Genomic DNA, 24,988 nt, shown 5'->3' on the forward strand with positions numbered 1-24,988 from the left:
TCCGGCCGGTCCACGTCGGTGACAGACGTTAAAGTATTAGCCGATTGCGCGTATCCGATGTCCCTTCGAACGAATCCTTGGAGGTGGCACGGAAGAACGAACAGCCAAAAGAGTAGAAGAAGAAAGAGGAGAAAGAGGAGGAAGAGAAGGAGAAGGAAAAGGAGGAGGAGAAGGAGGAGGAGAAGGAATCGAGAAAGACCGTACCTCGAGCCACCCACCAAAAATAAAATCTTCTTTCCCACCCGTACTTTTTCTACTTCTCTTTCTTTCTTTCTTCTTCTCTCCCGTGTCCCCTCTGGCAACAAGACCCTCTTCCTCGATATCCACCCACAAAAATGCAACAAGCGTCACTACCTCACCAACTCGCTCATGGATGGAACGAGAGCCTACACCAAGATCGATGATTCTCATTCCTGAAAATCTCTCAGAGACGAAGAAAAGAAAAAGAAATGAGAGTTTTTCTTTCCCTTCCCTCCTCCCCCCCCTCCATCGAAGACAGGAAAGAAGAAAATTTTCGTTAATCTTTTCGTCTAATTTTTTTCTCTTCGATTCGATCGGAAAATATCGCTGCGAGCAACACCTGTGAAAGAAACATTGAATATATGTCTGCCGATATAAATAAGAGTGGAGAATCAAAGCGAGGATCAGGTTTATGAAATGAATATTGTAAATTATACGCGGATATGCGAAGAACGAAACGTGCAACTAACCAAAGAGTTAATTCTACGATTTAACGTAGTCCGCTAAAATGTCTGGCAGCTTCCCTCCCCTTGAAAAATCCTTCGAATCGTTGTCGTAAATGGACGCACGGGTCCGTCCCGAACCGAGTGTACACGCTCCATCCCGATCGGTTCTCCGCGGTTCGGGCATTCTTGACCCTTCGGGTCATCCGGTGACCACCTCGCGTCTCGCTCTTCTTCCCCTGAATTATGCATTTGAAGGTAAGTAAGAAGGGAACTCGATTCGAAAAGCCTGGTTCCAACTAAATATGCCATTCTTCTATCACCGAATCGCAATTCCGCTTATAATACCAATATCCTGGGTCGTGATGGTGGAATTAGGAAAATTTTAAATCTCAAATGATCATGATGGAAGGCGAAACGACAACACGGACATTCCGTTGGGAAGAGAGATACAACGCAGAGGCGCAGGATATTCGGAGGCGTAGACGATTTTTTGTGTTACGACTCCGAATCTCTTTCTCTCTCTCCCCCATCGATCCATTCCTCTGTTTCTCCGCTCTTCTCCGCTCTTCGCCGCTCTTCACCGCCCTGAATCTTTTTTTCTCTCTTCCCGTTATACCTGGCAAAGCCTCGGGCAGCCAACTATTGTGCGCAACAAAGCTACACTTTTCTACCCAATCCCAAGCCTAATGGATAATTAATTTTTGATAAATCGCTCGTTCGTGACTGGCGTCGACGCACGGACTAATTTGTTTTTCGATTTTTCACAAAAGCACACAACCTTTAGCCGGTCCTTTCCGATCCTCTTCCTCTTCTCCGTCTTCCATTCCTCTCGGTCCTCGCGTTCTTTTTATTTAGGACGACAACCTCGTCGAGATTCCAAACCCTTTTTCAAATTCATCGGGGGGGTACCAACCCGTCAAGATACATTAGGATAATACAACCGCCGTAAACTCGAACGGTAACTATTGTAAGCTGATTTACGTCGGTTCTCTCTCTCTCTCTCTCCCCCCCCCTCTCTCTCTCATTTTTTAAATATCGACGATCATTCGTTCTTCTCTTAGAAATATACTATGAGAATCACGTTAAACGATAAACGAAACGGTAAGGTGTCGAATGATATCGATACCAGTCGAAAAATCAAAAATCACTTACACGAGATAGGAAGAAACAAATTCAAGGTCGACCAATGCGAGGGAGCCAACGTTGGTATCCAGACGTTGGTAAGGACATATAGGTAAAAGAATCGGGAGGTAAGGATTTGCCCGAAGCGTTCGCGTGGCCACTATTCCACTCCGTCCGTCTCTTCGTCGTGCAACATGCACGCAACGCTACCGCGCGCGGAAACTCGCTCGCGCGATCCACACAATCCGAGTCCGATGATCCTTCCTATGCAAACGCAAAAACGCACGCACATTTTTTTCCTCACATCGCATTTATTTCGCGCAATTATTGCTATTTTTTCTTCGAAGAAATGATATTTCGATAATCGTATTGATAGAAAAGAAAGAGATTTCTTTTTCTTTTTTTTTTTTTTTTAACAGGAATTATCGTCGCGAAAGAGGGAAAAGATCTTATGTTATGAGATGAAACTTTTAAAGGTGCAATTTCGCTAGCCTACCGTCGGTCAGCGGTCTCTCTAGTTTGCCTCTCTGTATCCTCCTCCCCTTCCCGCTCTTTTCTTTTCTTCTCGAATCCTCTCAGTCCATCCACAGTCTCGTGCCATCTCATCCTCCAACTTAACCCCCCGTCCCGTATACTAGCCCTCCTCCTAGAGGTAATTTACTTTCCATCCTCTTTCGTTTGCCAGCTACGTTCTTTCTTCCCCTCCTACTCTCCCTTACCTCTTCTGCGTCTTTCCCTTGGATGCGCTCGCTATACTCGATACGCGTTAACTATACCTGCCGCTAAACTCACGTATATATACCACGCAAACTCGAAATAGAGAAATATATCTCGCTCCTTTCTCAAAGTCCGCCAAAGAACGAGAGAACGAGTTTTATCGTTATATATCTACGCTTCGGGACGAATCGTAAATCGTGCTTCAAACGTGGAAAACGTGGACGTTTTTTCAATCTTTTTCTTTAAAAAGTACGATCGGCGGGCGATGCACGCGTATACGAATTGTCGCGATACAAAGTCACTTAGCACTGCCTACCTAGTAGGTAGTAACATCCCTTCTCTCTCTCTTTCTCTCTCTCATTTTATTCCTTCAAGCGTTCCGGCTTATTGTTAGAGAGGCAGTAGATCCGCATTAGCGTACTCCTACCGCGGTCGAGAAGGATCCTACTCTCGTCCCCTCACCGTTCCTTTTCTATCCGTGTAGTAGTCCGGTCCGAGACGATCCTCCTCGCTCTGACTGGGAGCGCGAGAAAAGAACGACGAAGACGGAGATAGCTGGACGAATAGAAAAAGAGAACGTAGTAGAGTGTTCTCTCGCTCGCGCTCGCATAGCATCACCGAGGCCTGGTATAATTAATACGGGCCCCGTGGAATGCCGGTCGTCTCACTCTCTTGGCCCTTATCCCCTCTTTCTTCTTCCCCCTCTTTACCGCTCATTCGTCCTCGCCGCTCATTCCGCCTTCTCCTCTTATTCACCCTCGTCTCCACTCACTCTCTCGCTCTCTCTCTCCCCCTCACCTAGTCCCGTCCCGTCCATTCCTCCACGGCCCGTACACATCCGACCGACCGACCAGTTTCCATGCTCTCACCTACTAGGTCCTAGTAGGAATCCGACAACCCCTGCTGCCCGATGCTCGTCTTCTCGTCTTCCAGGGGATCTACGCCGAAAAATTTCCGAAAGTGGAGCACGCGTAACCACCGAACAGGAACGTGTCGCACAGATATAATAACCTGAGAGTTCTGCCTTTTGACAGATCGATTCAAAATATTGCTCCCGTATTATTCGAGAACCTCGCATAAATATAAACGCTACCCATCTTAAAAAAAAAAAAAGAAAACAAAGAACGATCCTCTTCTAATTCTTCTTCTACGAAATTTGTCACGTTCCTCGTCCGCTTTCGAAATTATTGTCAATATTCGTAATATCGATGACGAATAATCACGAATAAACTATCAGAAAATGTATGCATTTACGAAAAAAAAAAAAAAGAAATACATATACATATATATGATTCTAAAACGTATCGTAAAAAAAAACTCATTTTCCAAAGACGAGACAAAAAAAATATTGAAAAAGAAAAAGGAAGGAAGCAGAGGGGGGAGAGGGTATGTGCGTGTATGTACGCGAAAAGAGAACGAAGAAAAATCAGGACTGGATCAGATGATTCTCCTTAAAAGGTGGAACGTCTTTTCTCTTCTCTTGACTTAGTTGTTTCGTAATCGAGCGAACGGAGGTATACCAATACGATACGTGATTCGTTTAGTGGAGGGCGAATGCACTTTGCAGGTTATTACGTCTACACGAAAGTTGCTCACTCGCTTGCAGGTTCGCTTCGCCGATTTCTTGGGAAAATCGTTATCATCGTTAACACCGCGAAACAAATCTAAGAATCTGCTCGAGACACACACATACACACGAGCGCGCGCACACAAGCACACTCATGCACACATAGATTCTTCTTCCCTGCGTGCTTTGAGAGATACACGCGTAATCGTTCGAGAAAGTGACAGATTAATCTGTCGGCATTTTATTCAGGCGTATTCATTCCTAAAGCCACAGAGGATTAATGTAATCCGCATCGCGCATCGTTGAGGAACGACAAACAAAGGAGCAAAGACGACGTTCGTTAGTTGAAATGCATTGGTGGGATCGGAAGACACAGGAAGAACGCGACTACCTTTCACTCTTGGGAATTTCTTTGAACCGTTCGAGCTAATAAAACCGGCGTGTTCCTTTAAAGGAGGCAAAATCGAGAGCGCTACTCTCTTTTTCGCGTTCGAAGCAAACTCTGCTTACCGTACTACGTGTACTACGAGAATCACTCTTACCCTCCATCTCTTTTCCCCTTTCTTCCTTCTTCATCCCTTTGATCGCGCGTACTCCTACGATTCGACTTTTAAACTAGTCTCTCCATCCCTCCCTCCCTCTCTCTCTCTCTCTCTCTCTCTCTCTCTCTCTCTCTCTCTCATTCGGCCTCCCCAGTTTCCCATTCTCAATGTTTATTCGTGCCTTGTTCTCGGATCGGTCGCGCCTACCTTTCGTCTCGGTGTTGCGTCGGCCGGAATTCAACTTATCGCAGGTCAGTTTGGAAAAAAAGAAAGACGACAAGAGAGGAAGCGAGAGAGAAAAAAAGGGTAAAGGATAAAGAAAAACGAAAAGAAAGAACGAAGGAAAAGTTGGTAGAGGGACCAGGTCGAGTTTCTACGAGTAAAAACGTTGTTTCGAGATTGATTCATCTTGAGAAAACTTTGCTTTTCCACGCTTCCAATAGAAGAGAAAAGAAAATGCGAATGAAATAAAGAAGATTGGGAATAATATGTACGGCCGAAGGAAAGAGTGGTGCAAAAAATCGCGAAAGGGATACGGCGTCCATAAAATTAAATTAAATTCCCCCCCGATGACGCGTCAAGATCTTTTTATTTTCATCGTATTCCAGTTTTCGCGTGGCTCTCCTTGAAAAGCGTTACACGGACAACGATGTGCGTGATTGTTGCCGCCCATTTCCCCACCCTCGAGTTTTAATTACTTTAATATGACCGATGACGAAGATGATGACGACGACCACGATGACCACGGTAACGACGATGACGATCATATGGCCAATTTAACCATTTTTTTTAAAATCCACTTAAACAGATTTCAAATAGCGATTTTAAATAGTTGAAATTCCTCGACACCTTCTTTAATCCGTAGCAAGGAAAGATCGTTAAATTCAAAGACAATTTCCGTAAGTCTTTCACTTTTTCCCCGAACAAAAATCTTGCTTTTTTCCTATCTTCACAAAGCGAACCATCCGTACCAGAGAGAAAAAACTTCTTCGTAGAATCTTGAGAACGCACGGTACGCGTTTCGGTTAGCAAATCTAAATCAAAGTCTGTTTCTCGACTCTGTTCGCAAAATAAAAGCAGAACAGGCATATAATTCTTATCTTTTAAAAATATGCGATTCAGATCGAGCGACATGGTATGACATGAGGGGAGCGAAGTTAACGATCGATAAATTTGATATTGTTGGCAAATATTGTTGAATTTGAGCAAGTGAAACTTGGGCAACAGCAAAAAATTGATTCGTCAATTGTCCGTGCTGCGCTGCACCGCATGCGTCACATCGATCGGGATGAAATATTAATATGGACAGTGAAATTGACGTTCGCTCTTTCTCTGATCCACCATGCCCTTTTTCTCTTCTCCTCTTTGTCCATTAAATTCCCTTCTCGCACGATCGTCATTCGCATTATCCATGGTTATGGTTTTTCGAAAGAATCGAAAAGAATCGAAAAACGCGAATCACGGTAGCTCGGTATTCCTCGACTCGAGAAAACACTGCGGAATTCTCTTCAACATCGACATCCCTCGAGTATCGTGGAATGTCTAGGAAGTATTGGAATCGAGTAGGAAATGCGCGGTCGATTGATTGGAACGCGATGGAAAAGAGAAACGAAAATCGAGCGTGTTCGAAGGGGAATAAAACAATTCAAACAGGCGAGTTCTTGCTGCGATTTAATTTACGTCTTTGTGGTAAAATTAACATGATTAGGCCGAGCGTCGTAAACGGAGGGCCTGTTGAATACAACGTACATCCCATTCGCGATCGGCGGCTAAGACTGTATGATAAATAATACAGGGCCCATACGTTACATGCCGTGTACAAACGAAACACATGTGCGGATCGTAAAGGAGAGGATCCCGATGCCAGACGGAATAGAGGGAGGAAGGAGAGGGGGTTAGGGGGCTCGATGTGAGTAACGAATATCTGATAGCGAATCCTCGGCATTTCCAACGTATTCCTCGAGTCTGTAGAACGAATGCGGGCCTTTCTCGACAACGCGGGGCCCCCCGCACGTTCGCCAATCGATGCCACGCGGTATTTTTACTCACGCATTTGTCCACGATCATCACACAGTTTCCTTGAACATATCTCGTCAAATTTTTTACAAAATTTCTTTCAAATTGTCGTTGTGCGATCATAAAAGATAATGAAATAATAAAAAAAAAAGAAAAAATTAGAAATTTGCAAAAATGATATATAATATAAGAGGAAAAAATTTCATTTTCGGAGGACTTTTACTATTACATATGATCGATACAAGATGTAAATTTTTAGAAAAAGTATGCGTGTCCTATTAACGCGATTAATCGCGATTTAAAGTTTCTTAGATCGCGTGGGAAGCAAACGGTAAAGAGACAAAAAAAAAAATCGAAAACGACGACTAACTTACTCGCTCGAGCTACCGCTGTGTATTAATAATTCATACTTCAATGTCAGCACCGTTTTTAATTCTCGTATCTCCCTCTCCTCTCCATAATTTCGGGTTAACGTTTCACTTTTATCGGACATCTTTTACATCATACGATTTTTTTTTTGTACGGCAACTTGTAACATAACGTCAAAAAGGTGTAATTAAATTTTTAAATTTCGTGACATGAAAAAATGAAAGTCTCGTTTTCATTTCAAAGTTGAAACCTTTGAAAAGACAAATTCGACAACGAACACGAGTACTCGTTCACATTTATATTCGCTCGCATTTATATCCATCTACCATCTATTTGTTTACTGTTTTCTCGTATAACAATCTTCGAAGAAACGAAAAAGCGAATTTAATATACAGGAAACGATTTTGGGAAAAATGACCGGATCGAAAAAGCACTACGTAAATACTTATTTACACGAAAGAAGCACGCGCTACAATCATGCATTCCCTTCGTCAGTCCTTGGTGATACGGTGGTACATGTGGTCGGCCACATTGGATCTGGTACGGGCGATTCAACGAGCGGGAAAGAGACGAGGAGAGAAAGGTAAGATAGGCCGAGTGACTTTCAGTTCGGGTTACACGAGTTGGAAACGGTATGCGCGTTGCTGTTTCATTCAGCGTTCAGTTGCGGCGTGCACTCTCTTGCCTCTCGTTTCTCGTATCGAGAATCGACGTTGAGAAGAACGCGTTAAAGCGCTGTACAGCGAGTATTGTACTCGTTTATATATCGTAAAATCTTTCTAATTTTCTTTTTAAATCTTCAATCGAAATTTTGCGTTTACACATTCTCGAAAATGTTAAGAAAAAGAAGAGAAAAAGAATTCGTATTCCCACGTATGATAATTATTACCAATGCCGATGGCACTGGCCATCGGCATTAGTATAACGGGACAGATTCAATCCGGAGGAAGATAAATTCATTCTGACACCGTGACGATACATTTACACGAATATTCTTCCAAGCTAGTAATTTCGAGTTTTTCTAGGAATTTGGAAGGAAAGAGAGGTCGTGTAACTCTGGAACGATCTACTTGCGACGACTCGTTTCACAGGACTAACGATGGAGTAACAAGGGTCGAGTTACACCTTGACCACACAATAACTGTTGCGCTCTTCGACGAAGAGAGGAACGTGTGACATAAGACCATTGATCCGAGATATAATCGAGAAGGAGGAACGATCCTAGAGAAAGTGGCGCGGACGTGTCGGGGAAAAATATTTTAATAACGGCTCGTTCCACAGGGTCTCGAAAGTTTTCTCGAAGAAAAGATTATTTTCAAAGCGCATACCGTGGATACCGAATCGCGTGCCGTTACGCGCGACACTACTCGCGCTGTATTATTGAAAACTATTTAAATAAAAATATCGTCTCGAAAGGAGTACCAGTTGCTTACCCGTCTTACCGGTTTACAAATACTGACGCGCGTCAAGTTTGATCGAACCGCGAATATTATGCGTGACGTATATGGTGTTCGAGATATACACACGCACGGATACATACTCGAAAGAGGTGACGTATGCGCGCGGACATCGTGAACGGAGTCCGCTACAAAGCGTACATCGAGCGACAGGTGGTCCCTCGATCCCTTCTACTTCAAAGATTTTGCCCACCTCGTTCCTCCACCGTCAAATTCCTCGTGTCGAACAAAGGAAGGATCGAGATAGAGAGAAGCAGGAAAGATGGGCTATCTTCTACGATGGCATGGAACTACGCCTGAAAATTGGCTAATTTCTACCGATTCTCTACTCGAAACGGTATCGTAAGATAGGCGTTCGGACAGGCGTACCTAACTGGAAAGCATGGAAGAACAAGAAGAGAGAAACATGTTCGCGATACATGTCTAAAATCAACGAATCCATGGGAAACGAGGGGGAAGGGGAAGGGAGAAAGGGAGGGGGGAGAAAGAAAGGAAGAGAGAAAGAGTGAGCCTAAGCCGCGGCGAACATGGGCAATTGCATTCTCCGATCTCTCGCAGAAACTTCGGTATTCACGTTACCGATATTACACGGCCTACAGCATCCACCATCGGATCGTTTGAAAAGCTTCCTGGTTCTAGATTGGTTAAGGTTCGCCCTGCAACCCGATATACCGTGCGCGAATCGAAAATAAAACGATTGGGAATTTGAAATTTCGATGATACGTTGGACGATAGTATATACTCGTTACTCGAAAACTAACAAACGATGGGAGTTAGTAAAACGATGCATCCGCCTGATACGATCGTTCATGCCACGCGCGCGTTATAAATCACAGAAATGTCGTGTTACGCGTAACACGCTTTCGAGCGACGTTCTTCCAATTGTAATACTCGTTCGAAAGATACGCATGCCATTTACATGGTGCTCAACTATCGCGACTCGGTCTACTACGAGAAGGTAACAGATCGTGGCAGGTACGAGCGTGTGCGTGTGTAGATTAAACCGATTCCCGGGAAGGCATATAAGCTAACCAACCACCTGCTGTTAGTCCGATGCCCCGACGCACGACGTATCTTTCTCTCCCAACCGCTTTCTTTTATTCTCTTTTCCACTGCACTTCCCTTCCCTTTCCGCTGTCCTCCGCTGTGTTCCGCCGATCCTTCTCCAATCTTCCTTCTATTCAAACGTGTTACGGCATCACGCGCGGTTTCTGTTCCGCCAGAATCAACCAGGCCTAGTTATGCAAGTCGAAATCTCTCTCGGAGAGGTCTCGCAGCAAGGTCGTCCAAACGACCCGACCTCTTTCAACGTTTGACGCAAAACAATGTATATTTCCGAAACATGGTAAAGAAAATCATTTCGCGTTCCGTTCAGACATCATTCCAATAGAATCGAGAATACAAATCGAAACGGATCGAAAAGATTCCTTTGCATTTTTCGATCACGATCAAGAACACGAACGAGGAGGATAGGAATCGTAACGATAAGTTATCTCGATAAAAATCCAATACGTATTTTTATCTAGTATATATTTTATATTAAAACGAGAATATCAGAGGATGGGAGTAGAGATGAGAAGGAAAAAAAAAAAGTCAAACGAACGACGATTCCTATAATGTAACGAGCTTGGAGAAAAGACGAAAACTATCGAATTAGTTATCGTTGGTTGGTTGTACCATTTTTGTTTTTCTTTTTTTTTTTTTTTTTTTTTGCTTATCGTTCAACTGGTTCGCGAATCGTTCGATACGCGATGATGACGCGATGTAATAACCGGCTCGCTTCATTTTACCGAATTAATTAAAAACAGGTGGTGCTAATCGTTCGTTACATTTTCAACCGACGTTTCCAGCTTTCGTGGCGGATCGTCGATAAGAAGAGGACGGAAAGAAAAAACAACGTACGAGCGAAATAAAATCGAGCGGATGAGCGGGCAAGAGGAGGGAAAAGTGACTCGAGTACGATCGAGGGGACTGACCTCCGAGAATAAGTTTTCGACGATATCTCTCTTTCTACGGAACGGAAACCTTCACCACTGTTGGCTGCAGTGGCCGGAGAACGCGGAAATGCATCGGTTACTCGCCGAGAGTAATCGGAGTCAACGATACATAGACGCCCGTTGATTGAACGTCCATTTAATTAAAAGTCGACCTCGCCCCTGGCATTCGTTTCATCGAGTCGTTTGTTTTTTGTCTTTATGGGGAACGACGAGTTATCCCTTCCTATTATCAACGGGGCGTCAAATTTCACGCATATTCTCTCAAACGAGCTTTCCTCCTAGCGAAATTTTTCTCCATCTTTGTCTTCCAACCGATCTACTCGAACAGCATTCGGTTGATTGATTCGCGATTCTATCCGACTCATTAAACGACATCATTAAACGTTTATTTTCCCCTTCTTCCCTAACAATCGGAAACAGTTGATCCGACTGTTAAATTTATTATCGCAAACCAATTACGGACATGTGTCCGTGCGTGTGTCTAGGACGCGTTACGCGATCGATAATAATTCATTTCGGTTATCGAGCGAATAAATTTCTCGAGAAACGAGAGAGAAAAAAGAAACGGCTTCCGATATTTCTGGTTAACCGATCCGAAGGTATCAGGGGAAGATGAAGGGGGAGGAAAAAAGGAGTTTCGTGTATCGTCACGAAATATACGAAACGAGAGACTGCGAGCACTCGAATGATATCTCGTTGATTGGTAGTCGGTCTAATTAAAAGTGGACCTCAGAAGCACGGCACTGTCCTCGTTTGCACTTGTCTCGCTTACCGAACGATTTGAACCGCGTTAAAAGTGTACTCCGGTACTCCGGTCGCTCTATCTCGAGCCACTAACGACATAATCAGAATGCCTTAGGCGCCTATAAATTAGCTACGTCGAGTTCGTGGATTACCCTTTTCATCGGCTCGTAGAAAGGTTCGTACATCGACCGAGTACTCGATCGACAAAATCCGTTAATACATGTACGTACGCTCCTTCGCTCCCTGCTGCTTCGATCGAATATCCCACCGAATGGCCGTGTTGCGTGTACAACGAGCGTAGGTACGTACGATCAAACTGTGAGAACGAGCAACGAGAAGTCGAGAGGCCATGTGAAAAGAATGAAGAAAAAAACTCGCGGATTCGCGAGTGAAAAGCCATGGAAAATGAAAAGGGAAAGCGAAGGGAATTACAGTGGCGTGGTCGTGTCGCAAACGCCGACATGAAAAGATCGAGCTACCGGAGTGGAAGGGGAATAAGGGATATCGGGGGTAATGGAGAATCGAGGCGATGCGTGATAATATATAGGAACGATCCCAGGAAGTAGTAGTGAACGCGCGTTACGCTATAATTATCTATCGTGAAGGCAAATTCGTAGTCCATTACGGCGAAGGCCAATGGCGGGTAGAATTGGTCATGGTGAAAAAATAAAAAGTTTTATGCGGTAACCGACAAATCGATACAGACCTGTTTTCACATAATCGCATAAAGAACGAACATTCATCGTGGATACGAATATGAATTGATAAACTATTAACCTATCGATTAATCTGGCTGTTACTATTAAACGTACACAATCTGATGGAATAAATTTCGTTCGCGTTCCCCGTGATTACCGTGGATTCGAGAGTGATATTCGTTTCGACTATACGAATAGAAAAAAGAAAAAAGAAAAAGGTCTCAACGATGAGATCAACGATGATTAAGATCGATCGTGAGACTGGCGAAAATCGATGGTTCTATGAACGAAACATGTTATATATATTCCTGAGAATTTCCCAAGGTTTCGGTGTTTCGTATCGCGTACGCCGAACCTCTAAAGATGCAGACATCGTTCTCAGAGGGAACCGATAAGTCGACTTATCGTCGATCGCATCGATCGAACGGCGTAACGACGAATTTCCGTGGAAGGGAAGAGATGATTAAAAAAGACGGAGGAGAGAAGGAGGAGGCAAGGAAGACGAGAAGGGAGAGATGATTGGTGGAGAGTGAGAAGAAAGGCGCGGATCCTATCGGAAAGTAATTACCGGGGCCGGTCGTGCGGTCGTAATTAATCAAATTCCGCGTGGGGATGACGCGACGAAAACGAATCGGCCTCGGGCCAGGAGAATCCATTAGCGAGACACGCGTGTCTCGCGCGTATTATTTCACGCAGCTACGCGCTTCGAGAAGAACCGAACCACCGAATCAACGCGATCGTTGGACGAATCGATCGACCAAACATATCTATCGAACGCGTACTTGCCGCTGCATTAGCCCGATATTAGCTTCCACGTGACGCACGTGAAGCGATCCTTCGTTCTTGCACCTCACCCGGCTAATTGTGCGAGCCGTTCAAGAGGGGAGCCGTGACGGATCGACGGGTCAATCGAGGTCGTCACTCGGCCCATCTCACCGACTGTACCTTCTTCGAGTGCCGCCGATATACAGCTCCAACAACCTTTCCTTTACGATTTTCTCAAGCCTTTTCAAACGCGGAAGAGTCGCCAATTGACCGCTTATCTAGCGGCTCGACTCGCTAATGTTTCGCCGTACAGCAATCGGCAACTATGTCCGCCGAGAATCGCGTTTCGTAATCGGCGGCCGTAGAAACAGATTTTCTAAATTTTCCAACGAGTACGCGCGACAAGTATTCTCACGAATTCTGCCCGAATCGATGCCCAGAAAGCGATCGATTTTCTCGAATCGGTCGAACAATTCGCGACAAGTATACAGATTCTACGTATTCTACTTACGTACTTAGGCTCGACATGAGTCACGGGAGACACGATACGAAGAACCAAGAAGAAAATGTCTAGAACGAGCATCGAGGTAGTCGCTAATGGAATTACGCGTGAAATCGAAATAGCGAGATCCTTGTTTTATCCTTGGTGGCAGATGGTGTAAAACGCGTAAACCAGGATCGATTTAAGCATCGTTTTTTCAGGAGGGGACGACATTCCCCGTATAATTTACTACTATCTTTGTAGGTTACAACCTCCTCCTGTAGAGAGAGAGAGAGAGAGAGAGAGAGAGAGAGAGAGAGAGAGAGAGAGAGAGAGAGAGAGAAGGGAATGTCGTCTCGCGAAGGGAACGAACGAACGCGTATACATTTTCAATCACGATTCGCGCGTTCGTGCGAAACGTGGCAAACGGAGACAGTCGAACGCATATGCACTTTCCCGGTACAACGTTCGTACCAAGTGCATTGGAAAGTGCAGCTCGAACGCAGCACTCCCCTCCCCTACCACCTTTTCACGATCGGTTAGCCCGACTTATAGTTGGCACCGATCTGCCTATCGAGCGTTCGCTTTCTCTTCAGACGCCTCCAGATGCATAGTGCGTACACTTATAAGTGTGCGTACGCATTTATATTCGACTTCCCTTTCGTCTCGCTTTCGTTTCTCTATCGTTTCGTTAAACACAACTGACAATCTACAGCTTCTCCATCGATCGAACGAACCGAGTATCGTGAAAAGAAAAAAAAAAAAACTACGTTTCGATCATTCGACGAATCCTCACCTCTTCAAATACCAATTCCACGCTTTCGCGTCTTATCCATTCACGAGAATCGAGAAATTGAGAGACAAGTTTTACGAAACTTAGGAAAGAATTTCGATAACGATCCTCGAGTAAAGTTCAATCAGTCGCTCGTTCCCCTCTACGCCCGGCAAGGTTGTACACGCTTTGGCATGCAGCACGAAATCCAAAGTGCAGAATCGTCGTCACCGATATCGCTCTCTGAATCGACAATCAAAAGCTGCGTGTGCAGTTATGCGCCACGAATCGACGTATAGTATACACTCCTCCTTCGAGCGCGCGACGATAGTTTCGAAGGAAAAACCAGTCATCGTTGGAGAAAGCAACGTTTCTCGCGACTGTAAAACGCCTCGCGATAGGATCCTATTGATCCTTCGATCTTAGGTAAACATCGTACGTAAATCGCGCATCGATGAAAACGCGAATAAGATATTGACGAGAATCGGAGAGGTTGAGAAAAAATCGGTTCGATCGAAAAACGGCTATCGCGTTCTTTATATATATATATATATATATATGGAAAGTGGAAACAGCAATTAATCGATGAGATTTCCCTAATTTATCGATGCTTTTCGATTTGAGAAAAATACAAAAGAAATCCGAGAATGAAAAAAAAAAAAACTGATCATCTTTTCCTTCTCGTACGATGAGCAAGGAGCAAAGTGCGTGCGTGAAACTACGTGCGTGTCGTGCAACTCTGGGATCGACCAAAGGACACGTATGTATATAAGTAAATACGTAGAACGGCACGCACACCACTCACGAGGGTCAGTCATCGTATTCATCGGTATGCGACTCGCTCCTCGTGGTTGTTCTTGTTAAGTTACAAAACACCGTAAGGTAGTAGCCCTTGCAAAGATCTCCCAGCTCGGTGGAAATCGCGACGACGAACGACCGTCGGACGATCGTCTCGTACCTCACCACCCACTAACAGAGGAAGAGAACGTTGAGTAATCCAGGGACACACGAGAAACTTGATAACCAACTCGCTCGTCTCTCCCCTCTTCCTCCCCTTCCTCCTCGTTCCATTCGCGGTTACGTGGAAATAACTATCTCCACGTACAATGCCACGCCGCGACGATCTCGTTTTCCGAGATTAACCTACGATTCCCTACGATTCCTCTTCCATCGATCTACCACGGCGGTCCCGTAATATCTCGCTCGTTAATAACGTGGCGCGTATCCGTTCGATGAAATATGCGAGAATATTTTCTTCCGATCGATCTTTAATATTCCAGATACGAAATTCATAAATTCAGAGATAGAGACCAATCCGTTAATTTCGCGAGATGTGAAAAAAAATCGAAAACTACGAGAGAAAGGGAAATATACGAAAAGAAGGTCAGGTACAGAATGTATACGTATCTGTTAATCCGTGATACGCGGGAGAGACAAGATTCGCGTGTGTTCGCGCATGAGAAGGTGAGAAATGGCAATTAAAAGGAGACGGAGACGCTTATGACGGTCTCGGCACGACTTTTAGAGAGTAGAAGAGAGAAGAGTCGGTGATGTTGATAGGGCCGGTAGAAGGTATAGAGCCGCGATCGCAATGCGAGTAGCGCGATGCGAGAGCAGGCCGTGCACGCGGTGGCTGGAGCGACCGGTGCACGCCAATGCATATACATATATCTCTGCCTCGTCGTTGCACTCGGGAATGCGGTCTATAGCGCGTAGGATCGAGAGCGAACCGAGGGAGTAGACCGGGCAGAGAAACAAGAAGAAGGACGACGACGATCGGACAGAGAGGCGAAGAAAGGACGAGAAGAGGCAGGGTATATACGGTCGAGGGAGCGGGTGTGGACGCGAGTAAGAGGCAAAGGACGAGACTGAACGCGCGATAAAAGAGAGGAAAAGAGAGGGAAAGAGAGCGTGCACGGCAGTCGTAAACGGCAACAATTGCTGCGGGCGTTGCCACTCGAAACCTCGAATGCCTAATGCCAGATGTCAGACGGTGGTTAGAGTCATTACGGTCATCACTTTGTACCGCGATACAGGATGCGTACCGGGGTCCGATCGATGCGCATCGCATCGCATTTACCTCTAAATTCCGTTTACGCTCGTTTCGACCGGGCATCGATACCTTTCGCTGCCGATATTACGATATTTTCGAAAACGTAGCGGAGATGATCCTTCGTTTTTTTTTCCGTCCGATCGCCCTCCTCGCCCATCCTTGAAAGAAAACTTGGACAAAAAAGGATTCGCGGTTTAACGATTCTCGCGATTGCCAGTTAGTTAGGACGGGTAATGAAAGATGCCTTTAGCGCGAAGAAGATGAATCGGAACCCGTGACTCGCCACGCACAACGGGCAGACGAATACTCACTCGACCGATGGATACGAATAGTTTTGCGCAGCAACGCGATCCCTTCCACGTGCGAATTCGTACAAAACGCAAAGAGAAGAGGTAAGAGGTGTTACGTTTGCCAATCAGATGAAACGAATGTACCGAAACTCGATTTATCATGGCAATTCGTATCTTTCGTTCGTATCGATAAGCCAAACGATTTGCGAGAACACGAATCGCAAAGGAATCGATGAAATTCTATGGGAAACGCGAAAGGATTCGACTCGCGTCATCACGATGATACTTTCGAAACTTGTTTTCGTTCGCTATATTCGAGAACGTAATATGGTACGTATGCACATATGTATGTATACACGCATGTATCTTTGGTCTCTCGAACTAGAGAAACAAGAAAAACAAGAAAAAAAAGGAATGGAAAGGAGAGGAGAGGAGAGCAGAGGAGAGGAGAGAAGAGGAGAGGAGAGGAGAGAAGAGGAGAGGAGAGAAGAGGAGAGAAGAGGAGAGGAGAGGAGAGACACGCGAGGCTATGTGAAGAAGGAAGGAGAAAGGAGGAGAAAAGAAGGCGAAGAATCAAAGGGGTGGAGTCGGAGAACGAAAGGGGATGGAGCGAAAAGAAGCGGCCGGTTCGGGTTCGAGAAACCGACGGATGGGAGAGGCCGTCGAAAAATCTGTAATTATAATAATTACAGCCGAGCGACCAACAATTATAAATCATCATTGAACTAGGCAACGAAACGCCGATAAAATATATATCGTACGAAAGTTGGGGGGGAGGGGGACAGTCGTTAAGATCGGGTCGCGGTATCCTTATCGTGCACGCGTATCCGTCTCCATGTCCGTTCGGCCGCCTACCATTCAATTGAAAAATATACTCGTTTCGTTCCACTCGATATTTCCATCGACATTCGACATTCGATGTACGCATCAGCTCGAGCATCGGTTCGTTTGTTTCGTTTCATCCGTTTCGATGAACGGATCCAAAAAAATATACGGAACGAAGAAAAAAGAAAAAAGTTGTAACTAAATTACCGCAACGTAACGTAAATATATATATATATATATATATATATATATATATATATATATATATATATACATACACCAAATACAAATGTGACTGGGGAAGAAAGTTTCGTTGCAAAACGGAAGAAAGAGATTCGTTGGATAAAACCGCAAAAAAGTCGCGTAACAATTTTGCTATCTTGTACAAACGAGCATTTAACGATATACCGTATATTTTCGATGATTATTTCGCGAAGCTTAAAACGATCATTCTTCAAAAAGATCATCAAATAAAGTGTTCCGAGTTTGCGTTCGTGATTCGCGAGCGCGTAATCTCTTATGCGGTTTGACTCAAATTTCAGAAACGTGCGACACCTCGAATCGATTGACTTGCACGATGAACGAATGGATATCGTTTCTTCGCTTTTTTGTGACCCCGCGTTACATGAAGAAGGAAGGCGGGTCCAATCGGATTGGCAGAGGAATACTTATACACACCATACAAACTCGATGTCGAGAGCAACTTGTTCTCTTGTCTTACATCGCTTCGGGGGAAGAGCATCGCAAGAGCCGTTACAAAAAAAAAAAGAAAAAACGCTCGTAACCAGGTTTTCCCGCGCGAACGGAACTCGTCTCCACGGCACGCGTATACACGACGAGCAATGGGCAACGAGCAACGCGATTTTCGAGCGGAGGCCACCGACTCCGCTTCTCGATATTCCAATCTCTTTCTCATTCATCTCTTCTTACTTTACGTCCGCGATTATTCCTCGATTGGTTCGCACAGTGGCAAACAGTGTAGTACGCGCATCGAATGCGAATCAACGCGTTCCGATTTATTTCGTCTCCGCATCGTCCGACACTCGACCACGACATTGAAATCATCGAATCAACGCGTCGATCACGTTCGCACCAACATCGAGCAACGCAAAGATCGAACGAGGAATCCGTCCGTTCATCGAATATGTATATTGTATACCGTATACTCGAGAATATTTTCCACGATATAGTATAAGACGCGGTACTGCTAATTGGCAGAGGTATGGCGCGATGGAGAAAACGTTTGGAACGGCGGTACCAATTACGAGTTTCCCAGCGTAACGTGGATACGTGGCTTGCGGCGCGACCGGTCCCAGGCGCCGCTGCCCTTTCGGCCGACTCACGCGCATTTACCGGAAACCTTTTTACAACATGGACACGGTTTTACGCGAAACATCGAACCGGCTCGTTGCAAGAAGATCGAAACACGCGAATCCGGGAGAAGATTCGTTCGCGCTATTAATTCGCCTCGTATCTCGCATCGATCGTCCTCGACGATGACGGATCAATTAGAAGAGGCTTCATCTGTCGAATATCGACGCGAACGTCAATCTCTCGAGACGTTACTCGGGAAAGAGAGATTACGCAACGCGATGCGACACATGCGGTAAACGAACGACGGATGGTTCGAAGATAATTGGCAAGTTCTCTTACCTTGAGAAAACAGCGTCCAACAGGCATATCCTCCGGTACGGTCGCGTTGTACAGCGGTTTCTCGAAGATGGGCTCGTTGTCGTTGAGATCGTGCACCGTAACACGCACTGTCGCGCTACTACTCAAAGGAGGGCGACCCGAGTCTGTCGCGATCACGACTAAAATCGGGGCGGGGTCGGCCTCGCAGTCCACGTGAGTTTGGGTCGATATCAGGCCGGATGTTTCGTCGATGGTGAACCACGTGGAATTTAAAAGGGAATACTTGATAGCCGAGTTGGCACCTTCGTCGAGATCCGTCGCGGTCACCTTCAAAACCGGTGTACCAGGCTCGGAGGCTTCCAACAAGTGAGCTTCGTATCTGTCTCGAGCGAATTTCGGGGCATTATCGTTCACATCGGTGACGATCAGACGAAAGGTTCGAACGGCTCTCAAAGGTGGCGTACCGGCGTCTGTCGCCTCCACCGAGAGATCGTAGACGGGCTTTTCCTCGCGATCGAGCGGCCTCTCCACCACCACCAAGTATATTATGTTGTCCCTTGTAGCCAAGCCAAAATGTCCTTCGCCGCCGGACAAAGTGACGGTAGCGTTCGAATACTCGGTCCTCGAGTCCGGATCGCTTACAGATATCCTAGCGACGAATTCCCCCGGTTGAGCGCTCTCGCTTATCTTGGGGGTCGCGTCGTCCGAGAGGAAAATAACGGTGATCGCGGGTTGATTGTCGTTCACATCGGTTACGCGGACCGAGAGGAACGCACTCGCCTCCAGAGGTTGGGCACCACGATCCCGCGCAACGATCACCAACTCGTGCCTCTCCTTCGACTCGAAGTCCAACGCCTTGTTCACGTACACCATTCCCGTTTCCGGATCGATGCGAAACATCTCCTCGCGATCCGATTGCCGCCGATTGATCGAGTATTCTATGCGCCCGTTCTCACCTGCATCACTGTCCGTCGCGTTCACTGCGAGTACAGGCGTCCCGACGGTCGCATTCTCCGGTACGCTCGCCACGTATCTAGTTTGATTGAAGATCGGTGGATTGTCGTTCACATCTTGTACCGTCACATTCACGTGGAGCCTGGACCGAAGCGGCGGAGCACCACCGTCCAACGCCTCTATCACCAGATGATAACGAGACCGAGCCTCACGATCGAGCGAGCCGGAATTCTGCAGATCCAGGTAAAGGACACCGTCGCGGCCACGATGCTGGGACAATCTGAACGCGTCCTCGTGATTCCCGGACACGATCTCGTAACGTTGAGTCGAATATTGGCCGAGATCGGGATCCTTGGCCGGTGGCAAAGCTCGTTTCGCGTCCCGAGGAGAATTCTCCGGAAACTCGACGTCCACGTGATCCACAGGAAACGTTGGCGCGTTATCGTTCTCGTCGAGAACCTTCACCACCACTTGAATGTTCTGCGGCAACGCTACCAAACTGTAGGATGGCCTCGTTTCCCGATCCAACGCCACTTTTGTCCTTATCTCGCCTGTCGCGTGATCCACTATCAAGTCCGAATCGACCGCGGATCCAGAAACCGACACGATCAAGTACGGCGGACTGTCGGCGTCGATGAAACCCACCCTGGTACCCGGTCGGGCATTCTCCGAGACCTCCAAGTATCTTACGAGCTCGGAACGCGTGCCCGGGGCGAGAGTCGCTCCCAGGACGAGGAACAGTAGCAGGTGCCGCATCCTGGGGGCCTCCACAACCACCTCCACCTCCACCTCCGCCCTCCTTCGCTATTATCTCGATTCTCTTTCCATTCCTGAACGATCGATCGTGAGATGACGCCTCCGAATCTTCTTCATACGGCCACGAAAAGCCTACTACTTTCTCTCTCTCTCTCTTTCTCTCTTTCTCTCTCTATCCGTCTGTCTCAGTTTGTCTTTCCGTCTTTTCGTCTTTTAATCGAGAAAATCCGAACGCAAGTTTCGTCCGTTTCGTCGATATTTTAGAAAAATTCACCGGCTAAAAAGAACGCTTATACACTATCAATCGACACATTGATCACCCACTACCTAACAGTATCACCACCAACCACAATCACGATTCTATCCAGCTCGTTCCTCTCGTAAACACTTCCACCATTCCTTTCTAGGAATTACGTTCGACTGTGCGTTCGCGCCTATCCTTCCGTGTATAACCTGCCTGCCGATCCTTTCGACCAACGAACCAACGTCTCTGAAGGTGACTGTGCTAGATTATAAACATGCCGTTTGCCAGGACTCGCTATGCCTCGTGGAAATTCCTTCGGTAGATGCGAGCTTATCCGACCCCGTTCCACCTTCTTCTCCTCTCCTTTTCTCTTCTTCAAATCACTTATTCCTTTCCTTTCCTCGTTTCCTCTTCTGCGGTTCTCCTTCTCCTTCTCCTTCTTCTTCTTCCTCCTTTCGTTCTAACACCGCGTACGTGCTCTCTCGTCCTCTTTCTTACTTTCTCTCCCTAGATCTATCTCTTTCTCTCTAACAACCCGTAGTATCCGCGTTGTCCTCACCTCTTCTAGAATATCTTCGCCTCGAGATATCGTACATTCCTCGCGTTAGATTCACGTCCGATAACTCGACGATCAACACGATCGGTCGCGAACTCGCCACGATCGCTTCGCGTCTGGAACGCCCTTCATCTCTTGGCTTCCGTCGGATCTGATTCAAAAATTCATTCTAGACGTTCACGATTTTCTCCGCTAACCGATCTCTATACCTTTAATTTCATAATACCTTTAATTTCTTCTTCTTTTCTCATTTTCATCGGCCACCATTAACCGCTTTGCATACAAATTTTCGTTTTCTTGAATCTCGTATTCGAAAAATGATCGATCGATCGATCGATCGATCGTTCGTTCGCTCTTTCCTCCTTTGGATGTTGTTAACGGACAAATGAGACGAATCGAAATGTACGTTGATCGCCCTTCTTCTTTCTTTTTTTTTTTTTGCCGTGAATTTACTTCTCACCTCGATTCGCGGCTGTATTTGTATCTAAACAGCATCAGCCGGTCTTTCCCCAAAAACTGTCACGCGCGATACACTGCCTACACGACGGCCAACAACCAACGCGATCCACGAACGATGAACACGATGCGAATCACTTTACAAGAAAAAGATATCAAAACCACGTTTGATACGACTTTTCCACGTCGCGTATCATAGAACGTTTAACTCCAATCCTCTCTCTCTCTAGGTTGAGTCTCCTTTCGCTTCGATACCTCTTTCTCGGTTCCTCTATATATTATACAAGTTCGATCTGAGATCTCGCGCACACGCGATCGATCGAACGAAATGTAGCGAATCGCGAGGATTTTAGATGTTCGATCTTGTGGTTTAACAACGAGCCTCGATGAACAACGGTTGATGAAAATGGAAACACTGCGTGAGAGATGTTGGCGTTGTTGGGTCCAGCGTCCGTTCCGCGCGGCTTCGAGGTTAGGCATGCACTGACATGGCGGCACCTGCAAGGCCTACCCTTCCCCTGACACGATCGACTCGGCTGGCTCGGTCAGGGGAACCCGGCTGGACCCAAACGGCGGCCATCTTGGAGAGGGGAGCGGTAGTACAGCGTACCTCGATATACCGGAGCCTCGGCATTCAGCTCGCTTCGCAGCATCGAGCAGCTAGACTAACTATACCAAACTCTGCCTGCCTGCTTGTCTGCTTACTTGCTCGCTTGCCCGTTTGCTCGTCTGCCCGCTTGCTTATGTCTTTCCCTCTCTCTCTCTCTCTCTCTCTCTCTCTGTATCTTTCTCTCTCACCCACTTTCTTCTTACTCTTTCTTCTCTGTTTCGAACTCTGTTCCCCTTCACCGTTGATTCTTTCTCTTTCTCTCGCCTCACAGATTTCTCGTTTCTTTCCTCGTCTAGCTCGTTCACCACCTTCCAACCTACCTGAGAGTTCGGTATGCGAAGAACCGACTTACCATCGACGCTCATTCCGCGCTCAGCCCTACGAGCCTCTTCTACGCCTGTGCCAAAGGTCCTGGAATTTCGTGACGTGACGAGAGAGATTCCGGATAGTTTGCATGCTGAGTACGAACTTTCGCGTTTTTTTTCAGTGAAATCGTTGAAATTCGACGAACGAGCGAACGCTTCTTTTGATAGAAGCGCGCGCTCTTCCTTTTCTCGTTACGAATTGCGTATTTACGCGACATAGATCTTGTCCAACTATGTCGCACTGTTTCAATCTCCGTTTAGAGAGTACGAAATTTGCATCTTAAGCGGAAAGTGGGAAGCGGTGCATTAATTTTGATCATCTGTTAACACGTCTTTTGAAAGGGCAAAAGATCGATGTTGATTTCACGAGATACTTGGATACGACGATATTAAACTCTCGCGTTTTCCGAGATAATCGCGTGCTTCGATAATATATTTCGCAGCATTTCGTGCATAGATCACCGATAGTTTACACTCGGCACGCAGCTAGACCATAAGTGATAAATTCTCGCGTTAATAATTCCACGGTGCATCACAGATGACTCATGATGCGCGAGTGGTGTGACCGAGAATCTAAAAGCACGGCCTTCTCTCTCCTCCTTTCCTCCCTCTCTCCCCCCTCCCCTCAACCCTTCTAAAGAACGAACAAATAAACAAAGTTCCTATACAGGCACGCGCTGGAATTTCATATGCGCCAAGAATTCAGATTAGCGCGCAATTATACGCAGTTTCGATATCTCGCGCGCTAACGCTCTTACTTTTTTATCTTATGTAAACGACGACAGGATCGCGAAACAGCTCTAAGCTCTGTTTAAACGCGTCCAATCCATTGAAAACTGGACTATCTGTTCTCCGTCTAAGAAGTGGGAAGCGCGAAAGCGATCGACGGAAATGTCAACGTTCCCGTGCGAAATCCCGAGCTGGAACGAAAGGAAGATCCATCGGGTTCTGTCGACTCGCGCGACGCGTCCCGAGGGTCGAGGACCTTGCTTGGCTCCTCTACCTGACTCTACGAGTAGGCAGATAAATCCGCCGCCTACTACTACTCGCTACGGACAATGCGCTCGAGATGGTGCATCATCGTCCGTATTGTTTGCTCAACCATCGGCCACACGGCCCGATCTCTCGCAGGTGCTGGATGCGGGAAAGAGATCCGCTACAAACGCGTAACGCGAACAACAACCTTTCTTCCATCATCGAATTTCAATTTCGTTCACATAATACATATTAGAACGGAAATTAATTTAATGTCTTTGAATCCCGTCTACATTCTATTACGCATATTTCCGTAATACATATGATTTGTGAAAAATCAAACGATGGACGATCAAAATTTTTTTATCTTGTTCTTTTTTCCTTCTTCTTCTTCTTCTTCTTCTTCTTTTCCGTCATCTTCCTTTCCCCTTCGTTTCCCCTTTCTATCTTCTTCATCGTTGTCGCGATCCTTTTTTTTTATTTTTTTCCGTTTTCTTTATAGGCGATATTTTTTCTTAATCTTTTTATTCGCCCCGCAATTATCCTCCTCCTAATTCTCCTCGACTTTGCGATTCTTCCTTCCTTCTTCTTCTATCCCTCTCTCTCGTTAGATCGATATTTTTTTCTTCTTCATTCCGAAGAAGAAAGAAAGAAAGAGAAAAAGTGCCATTGTCACCGTTCAGACGCCTTCCCATTAAAGAACGTCAGGGATTTCTACGAAATCTTTCCGCTGTACGCCAATTTCGGCGTGGTATAGTGGCACGGTGGCATGGCCGTTAGGGGAAAATTACAGAGTTCGGAAATAAAGGGAGAAAGAAGAAGAAGATAGAGAAGAAATGGAAAGAACCAAAGTGATCTGCGGATACGAGAAAAGAGCACGCAGCGATAATCCGAGGCCGAAGAGTGGAAAGGACCGACAAAGCTCTCGTCATTAAACGAAATGATTACCGGTCGCGAGGGCCACCTACACCCCAACTTGCTTTCAAGGACATAGGTCGTTCAAAGATGAAAGATTACCAACTTTTCTGAAAGAAAGAAGTTAAGGGAGAATTTCAACTTCCGCCATCTTTATCCTCTTTAATCATCTTCCTTCCTTACCCTCTTTTCGTTGTTTCTATCACGAATTTATCCTTTTTTTTCGCGACGACACAACGATTGCTTTCATCGGCTAAAAACAAGGACCGATGTTCGTGAAAAAAAAAAGAAAAGAAAAGAAAGGAAAGGAAAAGAAAATTCACAAAAAGAAGGAGAAGTAGACAAAGGAGAAGTAACTATGTTTCTTAGCTAAGGTGAGGTGCAACGATGGTACTAAGCGGACCGAGTACGATCGAGTTACCAG

The 24,988-nt window shown here is 45.9% G+C and overlaps 1 protein-coding gene across 1 annotated transcript in view; it reads right to left on the reverse strand.

Annotated features, from left to right (window-relative positions):
• The window catches only part of LOC408767 (protein dachsous), a 175,239-nt gene extending 152,829 nt beyond the window's left edge, over window positions 1-22,410 (reverse strand). The window contains exon 1 of the mRNA XM_026440137.1: window positions 18,755-22,410. Coding sequence (XP_026295922.1) covers window positions 18,755-20,443 — 1,689 coding nt within the window. The 5' untranslated portion in view covers window positions 20,444-22,410. The remainder of the gene's footprint in view (window positions 1-18,754) is intronic.
• Between the last annotated feature and the right edge of the window lie 2,578 nt (window positions 22,411-24,988).

This window comes from Apis mellifera, linkage group LG4 (assembly GCF_003254395.2).
Source record: "Apis mellifera strain DH4 linkage group LG4, Amel_HAv3.1, whole genome shotgun sequence".
NCBI classification, from domain to species: domain Eukaryota; kingdom Metazoa; phylum Arthropoda; class Insecta; order Hymenoptera; family Apidae; genus Apis; species Apis mellifera.